The following is an 18055-nucleotide window of genomic DNA, read 5'->3' as shown; positions in this document are numbered from 1 at the left end:
CGGCCCCTTTCGTGGCGTCTGGCTGCACACCGCTGGCCACTAAGAAGACTAAGAATTGAGTCCTGAGTACTGGGGTAATGACGAAAGGCCTGGTTCATGTTGGACGTTGATTTTGGACTCTGCTCGATGCTTGCCATCACCTTCTTCACTCTACGGACTGTTGCCTCGGCCGCCATGAGCAAAGCCGGAGGTCGCCGTCGGCGCCATTTTATTTACCCTCCCCAAAAAACGGAATCCATCTTCCTCATCACTGGATTCCCCTGCACCATTGACTGAGGAACGACCCGCGTTGAAGTAAAAAAAGTCCAGTCGCTGATGCAGGCTTCTCCACGCAGGGGGCTCCTACCAAGGAATGCCGAGGCCCTTGTGATGGCCCAGTGCTACATAGCATTCGCCCGTCTCAGCAAACACCACTGCTCTCTCGTCACCCCGCCGGCTGCAAGGGCGAAATGCACCCGGGGAAGCGAGACGACGGTCATGGTCGACTCCTGGGCCTCAACCTCGTCGGGATCGGCGTCTTCTCGAAGGCTCGGGAGTGCCGCAGTGGATGATGTTTTAAGTAAAGGGTTGAAAAAGCCCCGGCACGATTTGTCGTGGACAGGGTTTTGTGCAGGGTTCTCAGCTGAGCATGATCTCAGCGACTAACCGAATCGGGCAGGGCGCCAGGGCCGGGCAGCATCCTGGCAGTTGCCCTTGACTCCTGGTCACGGGATCGGGATCTTCGGCATCTCCGCTCGACGAGTCGTCTATCCGCGCAGGAAACTCTCCAGGCTCCAATACCAATACCGGCGAGCAGCAGCCGTTTCGACCTGAATCTTGATTGATTGCGCCATGCATGGCCCTCTGCCGGCGACGCGACGTCATCCCGGCATGCCGCTTTTCCAGAAGGCCTGGAACGAGGCCCCCCCAAAAAAAAAAATGAAGCACGCATACCTATATCTACGGCCGTGAGCAGCCCGACGCGGCGTCCCGTCTCGCGCCCCCTCGAGTCTCCATCCTCTCCCGCTGGCCCAACATGCGCGTCGACCCATCCGCCAGCCTGGCCCTGGTCCTCCTGGGCGCCGCGGCCCGAGCCATGGACGCCGCCGCCTGCCCGCCTCTTCACCTGATCGTGGCGCGCGGGACCGGCCAGCCCCCCGGCTACGACAAGCTCATCACCACGGTCAACCAGATCAAGTCCGACCGCCCGGGCACCACCTCCGAGGCCCTCGACTACCCCGCGTGCGGCGGCAGCCCGTCCTGCGGGGGATACCCCTACCAGGATTCGGTGAGGATAGGCGTCGCTGCTGCGGTGCGGGCCGTCGAGGGCATGCACCGGCGCTGTCCGCAGACCAAGCTGGTCGTCATGGGGTACTCGCAGGTATGGTTTTCATCGATGCCTTTTTATCTCTGTTTCTCTCTCTCTCTGCCTCTTTTTTTTTTTTTTTTCTTGAGGTTTTTTTTTTTTTTTGTGCGCCCCCGCTCTTGTCACTCTTCTTCTTAAAGTATCCCCAGGCGACTGACGTGCGGACAGGGCGGAGAACTCTTTGACGACGCCCTCTGCGGCGGCGGCGACGTCAAGATCCCCGACCGCCAGGTGCCGCTCTCCGACGGAGCGGTCAACATGATCAAGGCGGCCATCTTCATGGGCAACCCGCGCTTCCAGTCTGGGTTTTCCTACGAAGTCGGGACTTGCCGAGGCGGCGGTGTAAGTCCTCTGTTTCGAGCCTATGTTTCTCCTTTATTTTTTTTGTCTTTTTTTTTCCGTCTTTTCCCCTTGGTCTTTGCCAGCGGCATCAAGACGTCGCTGACATGCGCATCGGCACCAAGTTTGACGCCCGCCCGCGGACCTTTGGATGCCCAAAGCCCACCGCATCCAAGATCCAGTCCTACTGCGACCTTGGCGATCCGTACTGCTGTCGAGGCCGCATCAAGGACGAGGGCGTCCACGCGCGGTATGTGCAACGGTATGAGAAAGCCGCGCTCACTTTCATCTACCGCAAGCTGGACGAGAAGTAGCCATGGACCTGCTCGTCATCTTGTGTGTTTTGCGTTTTCGTTTTACCGTCGTGGTGGGCTTGGGCCCCGCTGGGCAGCTGTACTGTCACGATCGTAGGGTCAATTCAGTGGGATATAAGAAGGTTGGATTCCCCAGTCTACGACATGCGTGGAAGCAAAGCTATATATCTAATCCATAATCCACTGTCACGTTCCATGACCTGCGACATGTACGTACGATTAGGCCGTGTCTAGTATTGCAGCTTGTGAATGTACTCCCGTGCCAAAGTGCCTTTAGTAAATCCGCTGTTGCAGTTTGATGAACGTTGCATGTCAGCTACCGTGGTGGCATCACATCACGGCTGCTGGCTGCTGCTGTGCCGCAAGGTTGCGCAAGCGGCTAAAGCGGCTTGAAGACGGCGGCTCGTCAAAGCAGGTAGGTGCCTGGCAGTTACGGACTACGGAGTGCCGGCCATACAAGTGCAACAGCCGGTAGGTACATGTATGTAGGTAGGGAGGGAGTGGCTTGGCAGGTGATGCAGCGTGTTTTCAATCAATTGATACCAGCTAATGCACCACCATGCTGTACAGTGCTACTTGATGCAACCACTATAATGATGTCGCATCCGATTGGCCAATCATCATCTATTGGACCCACCGGGCGGATGCGGCTTGGGATTTCCATTTTGTTGCGAAAACGCACATGAAACCATACACTCTGCGTCTGTCTACTCACTCCCGCACCTCTCGTCACGTCACTTGTCCTCCCCCCGACGCTGGAGAGCCTTCTCCCACCTCCTCACCGTGATGCGGTCATGCGCCAGCCACAACACCACCACCACCACCGTCAAAGGCACCACGACGCTCCAAAACATCCACACGTTCTCCGACACGACGAGCCGCTTCGGAGAGGCCCCGTCGTCTGCCGAGAAGAACGGGGTGCTGAAAACCGCCTGCACGGGGGAAACCGGTTAGACGGAGGGAAAACAACGACGCCGCGAGAATCCACCTACCGCGACTGTCGAGGCGGGTAAGAAGACAAAGGCCAGGAGCGTGATGGACTTGATGGCGTTGCTGTCCTTTTGCATCACCCTGCTGTCCTGCGCGGTCCTCAGGTTGAACGACTAGAAACCGCGTCAGCTGGCCCTCCCGACCGTGTTTTCTTCTTCCTCTTTTTGGGCGCCTCTTGAGAAGAGCCGTTTCCTCACCAGGCTGTGGATGTTGGCGATTCTCCTGTCCAGGCTGGCTAGCCGGAGGTTGACGGAGCGGAAAAGCCCCAGCTTGTACCGGAGCAGGGAGCTCGTGGACTGCCGCGCCGGCGAGTCGGGCCAGATGCGGAGGTGCTGCTGGACCAGTTCCTGAACCGTCAGGTCGATGGCGTCAAACGCCTCTCGCAGGTAGAAGCACTGCTTTGCGATGTTGTGCAGCCCGACAATGTCCTGCCTCGAGGGCGTGATCCACACCCGGGACGTTTTCGCAAAATCCCTCAGAGCAGCCTTGCGAGGGTCCCCCCCAACCCCCGGGTCAATTTCCCCGCTTCAACGGCCAGCAAAATCTGGGACAGCCGGCTTACCTGCTCGATGGTGCGAAAGACGTCGGCAAGCCTCCACGCCTGGTCGTTCATCTCGAGGAAGAGCTCGTCGAGCACCACGACGAGCAGATTGTACGGCGCATCGAGGCACTGCGTCCAGCTGGGGCTGGCGGCGAGGTCCCGAAACCTCTGCTCCAGGGAGGCGGATGCGCCGAAGCAGACGAGCGTGATGCAAGGCGCGGGAGGGCCGCCGACGCCGCTCTTGAGGAAGAAGGCGCTGCGCAGCCACGTCCAGTTGTCCTGGCTGAGGGGCTCCGCGTTTGCGGGATGAGACTCGACGATGCTGGGGCCGGCGTGCGGCGAGACTTGCTCGACGTCGATGTTCTTGCAGAGGTAATGGAACCACGAGACTTTGCTACCAGGTCAGCGGGAGCACGTGAGGGAGGTGCAACGAGGCAATGGAGGCCGTGCCTTGCGATGCGTCGGCCAAGGTGCGTGAACCGCAGGCTTGTGTGACGGCGCACAGTCTCTCGGTGAGGAAGTCGGCGGGGATGTCGTAGTGGTGAAAGAGGCCGACGAGGCTGCCGTCTCCGGGGAAATCGAGAGGAGCGAATCTACACGTCTGTCAGCGGGCTGACGATGGCATCAGATCCTGGGCGAGGGAAGGAAGGGAGGGAGGGAAACCGTACATGACTCGCATCTGCGGTTCCTCATCGGTGATCAAGCTGCTCAGGGTACTTGTCGATATTCCTGGACAGTCATCAGACAACAGGCAACCAACAACTTACAGCGACGCAAAAGGGGGGGCTGCCAGGGAAATCTTGCCTTTGCATTTCGACGGCCAGTCTACGTGGCCAAAGCTCACAGACTGCTCATCCACCACCCGGCCGCCAAAAAAGTCCGAATACTTCCGTTTGTTGTCGCAAAAGACGGCCATGACGGGTCCACGCCAAGTCGCAAGGTTGGCAGGCCCAAGTTAGCCTGCGAGCAAGGCGTCAAGAAAGGGGTCGCGCGGATCATGCCATCCCCCCCCCTCCCTTCCTTCTCCTCCCCTTTATGCGCTTAAGCTGCCGATCAAATCCGCCCGTACGCCGTCCAACCACGATGCCCCCCCAGGCGTGCGGCTGCATGTCGAATTCGGCAAGGATGTACTCAGGCGCCAGTGTGGCGCTCAGCTCCTCCAGACGCTTTTGGTCCGACGCCTCGCGCATAGCACGTCGTGCAGTCAATATTTCGGCCCCGCCACTGTTACACGGCATCTATCCCGTCGGAAACCCCCCCTTGGCGGCGGAACGCGCCCGCCTTTCGGCAGTCGCCCGCTCATTTCAGCTCGCCCCTCTTGGGGGAGGTGGGGGGAGGAAGGGGGAGATTCGGTCTCGGCCGTTCGAACCCTAAAATAGAAGCTCGCGAGTCGACGGTCAGGGTGCTGAGCGAGCGAAGGATGGTAGGCGCCCCACGTATATAATATGCCCCGGTGGGAACGGCTCTCCTTGCAGACCTTTGCTGTCTCTTCCTGCTCCAGACCAAAGGCCGCGTGGGTAGGCAGGCATCTTCTGCTCCGCACGTCTGTGTGGATTCGATTGTTCAAAGTCTTCGTCAGGACCACTGCCAACAACGCGGCTGAGCGGGAGTCTGGGACTCGGGCATACCATGTCTCAACGCAACTGGCATGGCGGCGCCTACCGTCCCGCAACCTCTGTGCCGGCGAATGCTCATGCCCATGCCCAGGCTCACGGTGGTGGCTACCAGCCGGGAGTGTCTGCCCCTAGACCGCAGCAACCCACGCCGGCGCCTTTACCTCACGGTGGTGGTTACCAGCCAGGAGTGTCTCCCCATAGGCGGGAACGAGACATGCCGAGGCAGCAAGCTCGCAGTGCTCACCAGCCATCTGGCGAGAAAGACCAACACCACACGCAGGGCAATCTCCCTCACGGCGGCCACCCCCAGCAGCACGACGTGCCCAGGCCCCAAGGACCCCAGAACCCGACGGCCGCGGCACGCGGAGCCGAGCAAGCCTGGCAGCAGCCTCAGCAACCCAACTGGATCCCCAATCCCGCTCAGCAGCAGCCTTCTCCCCAGGTGCGTTGATCCCCCCTCCCTTCCCCTTCCCCTTCCCCTACCTACGACACGTCCGCTAAACGAACCACCAGAACCAGAAGGAACCATTCATGGTACGGGTTGTTCGACGGTTGCTCTAAGGGGCTGTGGGTGACATTGTTTTTTTTTCTTTAGGCGGCGACTCTTGATCTTGGCAAACCGAGCGGCATAGCCGATACGGCTACCGGAGCCGGCCATGTATGTATTAGATACACTGCAGCCCAAATACAGTCCCCGGTGGCTTCTAGAACCGTTCCCCCTTCCTGACGCAAAGCCCCCAGCCCCGGACCTACCAAAGAGGATATGCCAACCTCTCCGACCCGCGCGCCAGGCTCCGGTGGGAATTCCCCAACTCGTACCAGAAGCCCGGGCTGAGCTTCGTCTCGACAGACAAGCGGCGCCACCGCGATATCCTGCAGCGCGTCTGGCAGGGACCCCCGAACGACAAGTACCTCAGCCCGTGCGACGGCCGCCTGAAGAACCTCGTCGTCCAGGCCGCGCAGGACGTCTACAGCGGCGCGCAAAACTCCACCTGGCGACGCACCTTTGTCCGCAACGTCAGCCCCATCTACATCCAGCTGGCCAACTTTCCCTTTAGCTCGGTGTCCACCGACCCTGGGGCCTGGACCGGCGAGGACTGGGCCATGGTGGGCCTCAAATGGATTCCCACGTGCCTGGGCCTTTTGTGCGTTGTGCGTGTGATGCTGCTCCCCCCCCCCCTCCCCCTTCTTTTTTAACCCCCCTTGTGTCTGCGTCTCGCCAGACTGATGGAACCCCCTAGCTGCTTTGGCAACCTACCGCCGCGGAGGGCCAGCTGAGGAACAACGGCTGGTACGATCCCTTCAATTACCGCTACTGGGGGTACCCCAAGGTGGCGAGGAACTACTACGAGAGCCCGGCCGCGGTGGACGTCATCCCCCACGGCGGAAGCGCCAGCAATCTCATGATCCAGCGCGTCCTCGGCCCCCGGTACCTCTGCTTCCTCAACGAGCCGTCCGAGAAGCAGATGCGCGGCGTGGCCGTACGCAGAGTCGATCAGTCGACCGCGAGCACGCCCTACCTCTTCATCGCGTACACGGCGGAGCAGTTTGAGGAGCAAGACTTCGAGGACCTCCACCACATCGCGGAGCGGGCCGCCAGAGAAGCCGGCGTGCCGGCCTACTGGGTCGGCTGCAGCTGCATGCAGGACAAGGAGGAGATTGAGGACGACGTCTACCGCATCAGCGACGTGGTGCGCGGGGCTCACTCCCTCGTCATCGCCGTCGGCCCCTCGCGCAGCCGGCCGGACTGGAGCTCCCCGGACGCCATGCTGCAGATGTGGGGGGAGCGCATGTGGACGCTGCCCGAGGCCCTGCTCAGCCCGGCCGACAAGGACGTCACCATCTGCACCCGGGGGGGCGGCTCGGATCCGCGCGTCATCTCCAGGAAGCAGCTTGCCGCGGTGGTCTGGGACGACCCCTTGGTCTCGAGGCAGCTCATCGACCATTTCAACAAGACGCTCGACCTCAGCCGCCTGGAGCTCGTCTCCATCGCCCTCGGCTGCCTGCGCGGCAGGAAAACCACCGAGTACCTCCCCGGCGACCTGTCGTACGCCCTCATGGGGCTCTTGCGCCTGCGCCCGCAGATTGACGAGTCCGACTCGGCTTTCCAGGCCTTTGCGAGGCTCTCCCTCGCCAACGACAGCGACATGCTGCTCGAGCGGCTCATCTGCATGCTGCCCAAGGACCGCGACGCCTCCTCGTGGCTGGCCATGGACGACGCCTGGAACGCCCACCTCTGGGACATTTACCCGGCCTGCCAGGTCGCGGGGGTCGGGCACGACAACACCGTCATCCTGGACGGGGCCTTTGGCGCAGCCATCCGGTGGAAGGCCTTTGCCACCGTCAAGGCCATCGGCGTCGACTCGTGGAGACGCCTGGGATCGCGGATGCTCATCCACGGCGCGCCGCTCGTCTTCCTGCTCGGCGTCATCCTCGTCGCCACGGGCGCGTCCGTCCTCGTCGGGGCCCTGCTGCTCATCCTGTCCCTGCTCATCATCGTCCCGTCGCCCTACCTCGTGCGCGTCATCTACTCGGGCAAGATCTGGGGCTCGCAGGCCTGGTTCTTCGGCTTCGAGGGATACCTCGACCTGGCCACCATCGAGTCCCACATCTTTGGCGCGTACCTGGGCCGGCTGAAGTGGAGCCCGGCCAGCAGCTCCATCTCCAAGCACATGATGAACGAGCACGGCGAGTGCGTCGGCGTCGACCCGACCGCCGACGCGGGCGTCAGGGCCATGGTCGAGCAGGCCCGGCACGGCGCCCACGGCGACCTCAAGGTGTTTACGCTGGTCGACACGTACACCCTGACGGTGACCATGTTCCTGGCGGCCAGGCCCCCCGTCGCGGTGCTCATATGCGGACGCGAGGGGGGCATGCAGCGAGCCCTCATGTGCTCCTACGACTGGGCGAGCCAGACCCTCTACCGGGAGACGGTGCTGAGGATGGAGACGCCGGTGCTGGAGAGGATGTTTCGCGTGAATCGCTTCCGCTTCGGCCTGCAGAGGCCTCTGCCCGACGTGCAGTAGGCGTGAAGGTCTGCTGGGGCCTTTGTAACTTGATGTGTAATAATCGTGTAACTGGGGGGGATTGGAATGCTCATGTAGAGCTGTATTCGACGTTGCTTGTGGAAACCCCAAAGGCACTGCACCAGCGTATCATGGGCCCAAAGGCAGGTGTCTAACCACTTTGGTTCTATGACTACCGAGGGTGGAGGCGTTTTCGGGGGTATGTGATACCAGTGCATCTGTCGCCGTCTTGGAGCTGATTTTGCGGGTGCTTAACCCCTGATGGAACGTAATGCCGCGCGTTGAGATTTGCGCCGGGAAGACTTTGGATGCTGGAACCAGGATATACGTGAAGAAGAAGCGACGGTTTAGAACAACAGGTAATGGCATGTTTGTGCCTTGATCGTATTTATATTTGCAGGCTCCACTGGAGCCCATCTTTGTCCCCGCTGGAGTCGAGTTATCCGCATCTCATCAGTCTTTGTCAGATGGCAGTCTTGGGGCAATCGGGAGGCGAGGGCGGCGAGGGCGGCGAATGCAGGGGCATCACCTGCGATGAAGCTCGCGGTCTGTGCTAGTCGCAGGCTGTCCCAGCGTCTGCGAATTGATATAAGAATTCATGGGGACAAAACTCGTCGTTAAGTCCCGATATTTTCAGTCATTGGCTAAACCCGGAGCAAGTGGCCGGAAGCGTGTCCGCGTGTCCGCGTGTCCGCGTGTCCGCTATTGAATCGTGTGCTTGTCCGCGACCGTGTCTACGGTTACCTCGGTCTACGCAGTTCTCGCGGAATACGATGCTGTTTGCCGAGTTGAACAAGTCCGGACCAGCCATTCGCCGTGGGGGAAAATCCGTGCTGCCCTCGATGGCCTAACGTGCAGAGATGGCGCCATGCTACCCGAAGGATCAACTACCGACTGACAAGACTGCACTGCACGTCAGTCAACCAATACTCCGATTCGAACCTGGCCAGCATGAGTTTCTCCCCGTCAAGTACCCAGGCACCGCGTAATTTCGCCAAGCCGTACGCTGAAAGAACCATCCATCTCCCAACCAAGGTAGCCCTGAGTTAGAGATTGGCACTACGGAGCGCATGCCAACATATCGACTGTTTCCCGCGGGCCCACCGGTGCTGCAGCAGTGCGACATCCTGCCACTTCCGTCTCTCGCTCGCTTCGGTTGATGTGCTTTGGGAAACTTGAAACGCCGTACTTCCAAGCTCGTTCGTCGCTCAATGACGCCTCAAAGTAGAGACAAACCCTGCATGCGCCACGTTAATCATGCTCGTCATGCTTGATGCGGCCCCTTCATCGCTGACAAGGGTGCGGTGCCGGTGTGACGTGATACATGAAGGGACTACCGCAGGGCCCTGCCAATGTTTCCCATCTTTGTTTCAACTCATCGAGAGATGGGTGCGTGTTTGCATTCGGCATGTGCTTTTCAGCCCTTTTTTTTTTTTTGCTCCATTACTTCATACACATAGCAGACTTGTTGATCCGCGGCGGCTTATCTAGGCATGGCTCGAGACGCAGCTCCATGCTATTTCTGTAAGTGCGCGCCGTCAATGTGGATGACGCAAAGGCGCATGGCATGGATGATGGCTTTGGCCGCTTCCTGTATTGCGCCCCATGAAGCTCGTTTGTTCAACTGGCAGGGAGGCGCAGAGTTGGAAGGCTCCGCAATGCCCGCGCCTTGATGCTGCTTGCTGGACGGGGCGGACGCGGTTCCAGCGCGAATTCACCAGAGAGTCATCAAGCTTGTCGAACTCGTCAATGTACCGTGTCGTCGGTTTTCGAGGGGGATGATTCATGTCCTCTGCGCCACATGGCAGAAGGGGGGAACGCGCTCCCGCTTTCGGGGCGGCGCGCAATCGGCGTTTTCTTTTTTTTATTCTGTAGACTCTACTCGGAGGGATTCTTTCGGCCGCGCTTTGTTGTTTGGCAGGCGCATTGGAACTGTCGTTGGGCCGGCGGCTGCTTGACTTGGAGAAGATGTGAGGTCGGCGTCGGGGTCTAGTTTGCCGGAGACGTGAGCAAGGGCTTGCTTCAAAGGAAGCAGCGAGACGAGACCAGGCCAGCCGGGCAAGCCAAGCCCACGCCAGGCTTTCCTAGTCCTCATGGACGTTACTCGGGTGAAGAAGATTCCATTCACAAGCCCGCGAGAAAGGAGAATGCTTGGCAGTGTGGCTGCGAAACGAAACGATGAATCATCCATTATCCCCATTTATCCCCCTCTCGATCTCATGTACCCCACTTGCCCCCACCTGCCCCCGCTAGCCGTGCGTGGGCCGCTACTAGGGATTTGCCGCCGATTGTAGGAAAGTGGAGACAGCTAGTGCTAGTCCGCTTCCGATGATGACAATGTTTCCCATGATAAAACGTGCGCGCAAGGACTATTACTTTTCAAATTTGTAATCAAAGCGAAATAGTTTCTCTGTGGACGATATTCCCGCTGCCTGCTGTTGTACTCGGCCTGCTAAATGAAGGCATAGCGGCCAGCGATAGGTGCCTGCTGCACACTAAAACAGTTGTCGCCTTGCTTATCGCAAATCCCAGCCTTCTCCGCCTTCACTGACGGAGAAGGCGTTTGCAGCAATCGAAGCTAGCTAGGAGGTACGGAGTACATGGTGACCACCGGCCGGCCAGCCCCCCTAATTCTCCCAAGTACCGGACCTAGCAGGTTAGAGCCCGAGACAATGCTTGACTGGAATTGCCAAGTCCAGGCTTGTTGCGCAAAGTTGTTGCCTGGCCAGCCTCGAGCAAACAAAAACCGCTTCCTACAGAGAGCGACGCGATGCGCAAGACATCCACGAGGAAAACAGCCTCGCTTGGATCAGTGCTGATACACTGACCCCAGGGGTCCAGCCAACTACCGTCTGGTGGTGTCTGGTTGGTCTGGTCTGGTTCGACCAAGACTTCTTGGCGCCCCACAGGAGGCATCTCCGGGCCAGTCAGAGACCAGAGTCGCTGCGCGTGCATCCAGTGACAGGACCACGATAAGCGTGAGCGTGCGTCGTCCAACCTGCCCTACCCTAGCCCTAGCGCAGCTTGTTGATGCTGAGGATGCAACCAGGATGCAACCAGGACGACTTCCAATCTGCAGGTTCCAACCTTGACCGGGCGCTAGAATGGCGCTTGGCTTGACGCTGTCTGGGCCTCATCTGCTTTGCACAGATACATACTCCGTACAGGTGAGATGTCTGGGCTTTGCCGTCGTCGAGGCGATGTGACGGAAAGCATAAAGCCCCAATCAAACCGCTCCAGCCTGTCCCGTGTCCATCTAATCTCCTCGCTCGGTCTTCTCTGCCCGAGCTCCATGATTTGCCCTTCTCTCGTCGTCTGCTCCTCTGGTTTGTGAGCCGGATCGTGGTCCTTGGTCAAACTCGCATCGAGAATCAAGAATCAAACAAACGCAACATGTGCTTCTTCAGCCGCCGCCCGCTTCCTCGGCACCAGATGCCAAAGTCTTGTCGGCATGGCAACCCGCCGTCGAAACCCTCCGCCAGAGCCTTCTACCTGATCAAGTTGACGAAGCGCCTCTTCGCGGCCACTGCGCTGCTTATGGTTCTTCTCATTGGAATGATGGCTCGCTCCTCGGCGGTAAGTTTCCTCCTTGTTGTTCTCGGCCCCCCCAGCTTGCCTGCCTGCCTGCCTGCCTGCCTGCCTGCCTGCCTCCCTGCCAGCCAAGCAATCGAAACCGCAACACCCGCGCGCTAACCTACCAAACGACCTGGGTCGACCTTGTCCTCCGCCCGTCCCCGGAATCATTTGCATATGCATACACGACTGGACATGGCTCACCGCGGGGGAGAGCCCTGAGCGCTGAGCAACTGCAAGCTCTTCCGTCGGGAAACCGTTCCCTCTCCGTCGGCGGCGACCGTCGGCTTCGCCTCTTCATGCTCGCTGATTCGCCTCACATCGACCTGTGCAAATCCATCATGTCAGCCGTCGCCGCGGGATACCCCGCTCCCATCCTGCTCAACTGGGGTGGCGAGTTTAACCGCCCCAAGTGGCATCTAGCCGGTAGCCATGCTGCCGAGGTCGACAGCTTTCTCTCCGTCATCCAGGACCTCCTCGCCAGGGCCGAGGGCGAAGACGGCGACGTTCACCAGGATGACCTGGCGGTGCTTGTTGACGCTCACGACGTCTGGTTCCAGCTACCGCCCTCTGCCCTGATTCAGCGATACCACCAGCTCAACCTCGAGGCGGATGCCAGAGTCCACCGTCAGTGGGAGAGCGCCCAGGGACTCGCGGCAGGTTTCCCCGTTGCCCCCCCCAGGCAGTCCATCGTCACTACGATGGCCAAGAACTGCCGCCCAAGGAGCGAGTCAAGGCCGCCCTCCCGGTACGGTAAAGGCACCGACAGAGTCCTCGCCATGCCTTTGCAGCCGGCGCGCGACTACGGAGCCGTCAAGCCGCGGTGCCTCGACAACGGCATGATCATGGGCACCATGGGCGCTCTCCGCGACGCCCTCACCCGCGCCAAGGCCCAGGCCGGCGCGGCTTCTCACAGGGGCAGACGCATCTTCCGCGACCAAGCCCTCTTTGGCCAGGTCCTGGCCGACCAGGAGACGTGGCGGGACTGGATGCGCGGGCTGGGGGCCGCCTGGAACGGCACAGCCTCCGAAAACGACCTGTCCAAGCTGCCGCGACACGTGCGACGCATCGCCGCAGCGTCCATGGCGGGCGAGCGGTTCGAGTACGGCATCGGCCTGGACTACCACTTCGGCACCGTGCCGCGCGCGTTTTCCGCCCACGACGACGGCGCCTTCGTCAAGATCAACGACAAGGAGGCTCTGAAGGCGGAGTCCGCCCGCGCCGGCGTGCCGCACGGCCAGGTTCGCGTCGACGGCGTGCCTCGCGAGCTTGCGCAGGCCGACGTGGGACCCAAGCAGCTCGACGACACCGTCTGGGGCGACGTGCCGCTCTACACCGACCTGCGCTCGGGCGTGACCCCCGTGGGCATGCACCACCACCACGACTCCAAGTCGAGGCGCCTGCTGCGCGAGTCGTGGACCAAGATGTGGTTCTACCCGAAGCTTCGGAACCTCATCGCCCAGGCGACTCTGCCCATGAGCGCAACCAGCACCGTCCGCCCGCTGGCCAGGGTACCGGCGGACGGCGGCATCGGCAGCCGCGAAACCAGGTACTGGGCTCCCAAGTCGAGCCTTGCCAACAAGCTGGTCCAAGTGTTCCAGCCGTTTTCCGTCCACGCCACGTCCGGAGGATCATACGGCACGATGCCATGGCAGGGCGTGTGCCAGGTCAGGGGGGAGAAGCCCTGGCACCGAGAGATATTTGGCGACGCAAAGGGGCCCTGGCAACTGTAAACCCGTTGGCGCTGTCATTGCCTCGTGTTTCACATTCCAGCATCTACAAACTATACCCCCCCCCCCCCTCCCCTGCCCCCTTCCCCCGTCTTTGTTCTTTTACTTTGTATATACATATATCTTGTCCGCATGCCCTAGGTACTGTACTACTCCGTACGAACGATCGCTTTGCCGTTTCTTAGCCGTGGGGAAGAAGGGCTAGCATATTGTTCGCCTCTAATACAAGTTTCCATGCACTTCTCGGTGTAATGCGTGCCGCCCTGGGTTGGAGGGCATCGCAGGCCAGGGCGGCAGTCTACACTGGCCTGGCTAGTCATGTAGACGCATTTGTACGCCACGTCTGTCACGTCTGTTTGATCTATGCCTATGTATGGTACGGAGTATTTGGGAAAGACAAAAAAAGACGTGTCTTCTTTTCCATCTCTAAAACCGCCGCGCTAACAAAAATAAAGATAAGAATAAGAACATAAAAACATAAAAACATTAAAAATAAATAAACACAAAATAAAGAAAGTAAGAAAAAATTACAAAACCAGAACAGTACTTCCGACCGAGCCAAACGAAAGGAACCCCGAGTCCTCAACGCCTCCCGTCGCGTCGCGGGGCGTCAGCACTCACGACGACTCTTCGGCTATTCGGACAATCTCGCAGAGACTCCTCATCAAAAGCATGTCCGCGCCCTCCTCGGCTTCCGTATCCGCCATCCCGTCTTGGCCTGCGCCCATCCCTGCCGTCAACTTGGCCGTGGCGACCAGCCGCGACACGCAACGCAAGAGGCCGCTCTGAATCGCCCGCAGGGTGTTGTTGTTGTCTTGCGCACTCGGGCCGCCTTCGCAGCTGGTCGGCATGTCTGGCCCATGCCAGTCTGCCCGCGGTGAGCCCGGCCTTTTGGACAGCCGGTTCGTGCCGGCCGCCATGTCTGGTTCCGCCAAAAGCCCAAGAAGCCGGGCGGCCTTCTCGGGTACGTCGAGGTGTTGCTGCTGCTGCTGCTGCTGCGAGCCCCGCCCGCATGCGGTGGTGGCGTTGTTGCGTCGCACACGGCTCGCGTGCGGCGAGGGATCTCCCACCGTCAGCGCAGAGACGTAGTTGTACGCCACGATGTGAGCGTAGAGGGCATCGGAAAGGTAATCCGAGCAGCAGCCAAAAACGTTCTTGATGGGCGCCCACGGCTTTGGTCTGTCCGAGTCCTCGCAACTTCCGTCCCAAGGCCTTGTGGTGGCTTCGCGTGATGATGATTTCGAGTGGCCAGTCTCGGATCCGCATTTGTAGGTCGCGGCTTTGCGCCAGAGGGACTTTCGTGCTTCACGTGCTGGCGACTCGCTGGGCTCGATGCTCCCTCTGTTCATGCTAGGCTGCCGCACCTTCCTCGCATAGCTCCTGATGGTTTCGACCGTGAGGCTAGATGTCAGAAGCATCGTCTCTGGGAAACAAGCGACAGAAACCCGCAGAGTTTCAACAGCATCCGATGGCAACGGCACGGGTTTGGCACATTCTTCGTTTCGACATGCTCGTGGATATGGCCGGAGGCTGCTTTCTAACCAGGACTGCACGCTTGGCAAGCTCTCCGTGGACGTTGAATGACGTGCAATTCCAGGCTTGGACCTGTCATCTGATTGCTCTTCGGAAGAGTATATGGCTTCATCGTCTTTGTCTAGGAAATCTTCTTCACTCAGGGGCAAGGACTTGCGGACCGCACTGAGTCGCAAGACTCTGTTCCGGAGCTGACTGTTGGGCGAGCTACTCCTTATCGTGTTGACGCACAAGGATTGCGTCCGTCTCGGCTGAATAGAGCTGTCGCGGCTAAATTGGCCGACCTTTTGTGCGGATGGACTTTTCCATAATCTCGACATGGCTCGATTCCTTGGCCCAACAGCCGTACACGAATTGAGCGGAGGATCGGTTAAAGTGCCAGTCTGTTGCCGCCGAGTTACCATCCTCGGCGATGGCTCGCTTACAGAGTGCAACTTTTGAAGCGGAGCGCTTGGCATGCTTGAACACCGTTCAGAGCTCTCCCGGATGGGCTTTTCCGAGAGATGTAACCCCGGCCCGGATCCTTGCCGTGTCGGGGGTCTGGGAGAGATGAAGCTGACGTTACCACCTTCCCCATGACCAGTCTCATGCTCATCTCTGTCCGAGTCAAGGTCCAACCAAGTGTAACGGCAGGCATATTCTGGTCGGCAAGATGGCTTGTGTTTGCAGCCAATCGAAGCTGTTGACGTAGCGGTGGTTTCGAGGGACGCCCGATGCCGGAAGGATGGTGGTTCAGCTTCTTCGCCGCTGAAGCGACTTGAAGTAGACGATATGTCGGATACGTAGTCGTGCAAGTTCGGGTCGACTGGGTCGAAAGATGAGACCATGGAGTCTTGTTCCTCGCTCGCGGTCCGAGATTTCATATTGGCTGAGGCGACTTGGGTGGATGTTTGCAAGGGCACCCTGCTCACGCGTGCCCGGGACTCTTCGTGGAAAGAAATTCTTATGGCAGGTGCGCCAGCAGTCATATTCTTGGCTGCAAAGACGGCAGCTGACAGCTGCAAGTCTCTCGCAAGCAGCTCGGGCAAGTAGTCATCTACGCGGTCCTCGACAACGCCGTCTTGCATCGTCGGCTGGGTGCTGCTGTGGGAATCCAATGGCGATGTTGATAGTGCCAAGGGCATGAGACGTCTCATGCTCGACACCGAGCGCCTTCTTCTTCTTCTTGCCGATGGTGACGATCTCGTTGTTGGTGATTCGCTGCAGATGAGTGACACTCTCGCCCCTTTATACTCACCCGAGTCACCTCCAAAGGATGCTGTGTTTAGGATAGCAATCGACATGGACAACTGGATGTGATTTGGAGCTGATTTTTTTTTTTTTTTTTGCTCGAGGGAAGGCTGAGAGCTTAAGGGGGGGCAGCTTGACTGTTGGGGGGAAGAGAATAGATAGTTGATATATTATGATTCACTGCTCGCTAACGCGAGGGCAATGGTCCATGCACACAGCCAACAACCACAAAAGGGCGAACTGTTCAGACATGAACAGAGAGATGCGAAAACATGGCAGAAACAGCAAAAGACGAACAATGGCCTGCACTGTTATGTCTTGGGTATGCAGAAGATGTCGCAGAAGGGCGTTTCTCTCAATCAGAATAGCGAGACCGAAAGCGGCTAAAACGATGGCAAGAAGGTCGCAGAGTTCTCTCGCAAAGGACGTTTGAATTTTGGGGCATTGAAGGCATCACAGCAGCGTTGATGTCGTCAAGCAGGGCATCAAGGTCGTCGATCAAGAGTCAAGACTCTCAAGACGTCGCTGATGGGGATGAGGCTGAAGTGAAGAAGGCTGGGAAGCCGGCTGATGGAACTCAACGTGAACAAACCCGCGACAGTGCAGGACGCGCGCCAAAGCAAGTCGCACCGCACCATCCTTGCCATGAGAGGGGGTCTCAAGCTATTTATTTACCCTGCCCTCACGTCGTTGACTTGTCCGGGGAGACGTTCCCTTCAGGATGGCTCTTGACGGAGACAGAAAGCCTTCGCTTCTTGGTGGCAGCCCGTGGAGGTCAAAGCATTGCAGCTGCAGGTTCCGCCGAGTTGTACAACCTCCAAGGGGACGGCCGAAGCTCCAGGGACATTGACACCAGAATTGTCATTCCCTACCGGTCATATTAGCAGTGCAACAAGTCCCCCGCCGGCTCGCATTTCCCCGCCCCCCTTGACCCTGTTTATCCATGTGAGACAATGCCATTGATGAGATGTGCTGATGCGGACAATATCCTTTGCCTACTGGCCCTCGAAGTGGCCTTTACCACAACACCAAGGTTTCTACAACCGAGCGGAGCCAAGTAAGCCAAACCGAGGGAGAGGCAGTGTCCGGAATTCCAGGTTATGCTTCAGATTTCCAAATTCCCAAATTTCCCGAGTGTACGTCCGTAATCCGTAGACCATCTTCGTGAAACATTCAAGGCTCCCCCATGTGGCACTTGTAGTAGTTGACAGTCATGGGCACACAAGCTAGCCTACCCACCTAGCTAAGCGGCAAGATTTGACACGTTGACCCAGCTTCGTCTTGTCTTTGAACTCCGTACTGTGAGCAAACAATATTCTTCAAACGCTCGGTTGCTTCCTCGGGCAGAAACCCGCCGCACAAGATCAACGGCTGATTATGTTTGATTTCAGGCAGGTATTCGGGATCGTTGCCCGAGGCAGGCGGGTTGACAAGGGAACCAGCGCTCAATGACGCTTTGTGCGCCAAAGTCGGCAGTCGAGCGAGTGAAGAATCGGATAGCCAGGTGCTCCGTATTCATCTAGCATCCGAGTAGGGAGTGTGAGCGCAAAATTCAGAACAAGCAGGGACATGTGTAGTAGTAGGGCTACTAAAATAGAAGGAAAAGCAAGCTAATTCCAAAAAAGTTGAGATGGTTTCCGACGAGATCTATCTGACGGCGCGGGAACGTTTTGGCAGGCGTGACCGTGACCGTGCGGGATAATAAAGGAGCACGTTGTGATGTGCTAGGTTAGGTACCTACCTAGTAGGTTCCTCTAGCTGGGTGCTAAATGGAAACAGGGCCAACAAAAAAAAAGAGAAACAATCAATCACCCGTTT

General features: G+C 58.8%; 5 protein-coding genes across 5 annotated transcripts; 3 read left to right on the top strand and 2 right to left on the bottom strand.

Moving 5' to 3' along the window:
• Window positions 1-1015: 1015 nt before the first annotated feature.
• Window positions 1016-1998, top strand: UV8b_01849 (uncharacterized protein; the record flags this gene model as incomplete). Its single annotated transcript, XM_043139347.1, has 3 exons — window positions 1016-1360; window positions 1514-1687; window positions 1810-1998. The coding sequence occupies 3 exons, from the start codon at window positions 1016-1018 to the stop codon at window positions 1996-1998; spliced, it is 708 nt and encodes a 235-aa protein (XP_042995281.1).
• Window positions 1999-2732: 734 nt separating this feature from the next.
• UV8b_01848 (uncharacterized protein) lies at window positions 2733-4341 on the bottom strand (the record flags this gene model as incomplete). The annotated part of the gene is made up of 6 exons (XM_043139346.1): window positions 2733-2930; window positions 2991-3101; window positions 3186-3473; window positions 3551-3923; window positions 4033-4122; window positions 4334-4341. 6 exons carry the CDS (start codon window positions 4339-4341, stop codon window positions 2733-2735), a joined length of 1068 nt encoding a protein of 355 aa, XP_042995280.1.
• Window positions 4342-5158: 817 nt separating this feature from the next.
• UV8b_01847 (uncharacterized protein) lies at window positions 5159-8171 on the top strand (the record flags this gene model as incomplete). The annotated part of the gene is made up of 5 exons (XM_043139345.1): window positions 5159-5587; window positions 5659-5679; window positions 5741-5803; window positions 5887-6297; window positions 6387-8171. The coding sequence occupies 5 exons, from the start codon at window positions 5159-5161 to the stop codon at window positions 8169-8171; spliced, it is 2709 nt and encodes a 902-aa protein (XP_042995279.1).
• Window positions 8172-11603: 3432 nt separating this feature from the next.
• On the top strand, window positions 11604-13477 carry UV8b_01846 (uncharacterized protein; the record flags this gene model as incomplete). The annotated part of the gene is made up of 2 exons (XM_043139344.1): window positions 11604-11747; window positions 11831-13477. 2 exons carry the CDS (start codon window positions 11604-11606, stop codon window positions 13475-13477), a joined length of 1791 nt encoding a protein of 596 aa, XP_042995278.1.
• Window positions 13478-13623: 146 nt separating this feature from the next.
• Window positions 13624-16131, bottom strand: UV8b_01845 (uncharacterized protein; the record flags this gene model as incomplete). The annotated part of the gene is made up of 2 exons (XM_043139343.1): window positions 13624-13900; window positions 14096-16131. 2 exons carry the CDS (start codon window positions 16129-16131, stop codon window positions 13624-13626), a joined length of 2313 nt encoding a protein of 770 aa, XP_042995277.1.
• Window positions 16132-18055: the final 1924 nt, after the last annotated feature.

The sequence above is a fragment of the Ustilaginoidea virens genome, chromosome 2 (assembly GCF_000687475.1).
Source record: "Ustilaginoidea virens chromosome 2, complete sequence".
In the NCBI taxonomy this organism is placed as follows: Eukaryota; Fungi; Ascomycota; class Sordariomycetes; order Hypocreales; family Clavicipitaceae; genus Ustilaginoidea; species Ustilaginoidea virens.
This window is presented reverse-complemented; position numbering and strand designations above follow the sequence as displayed.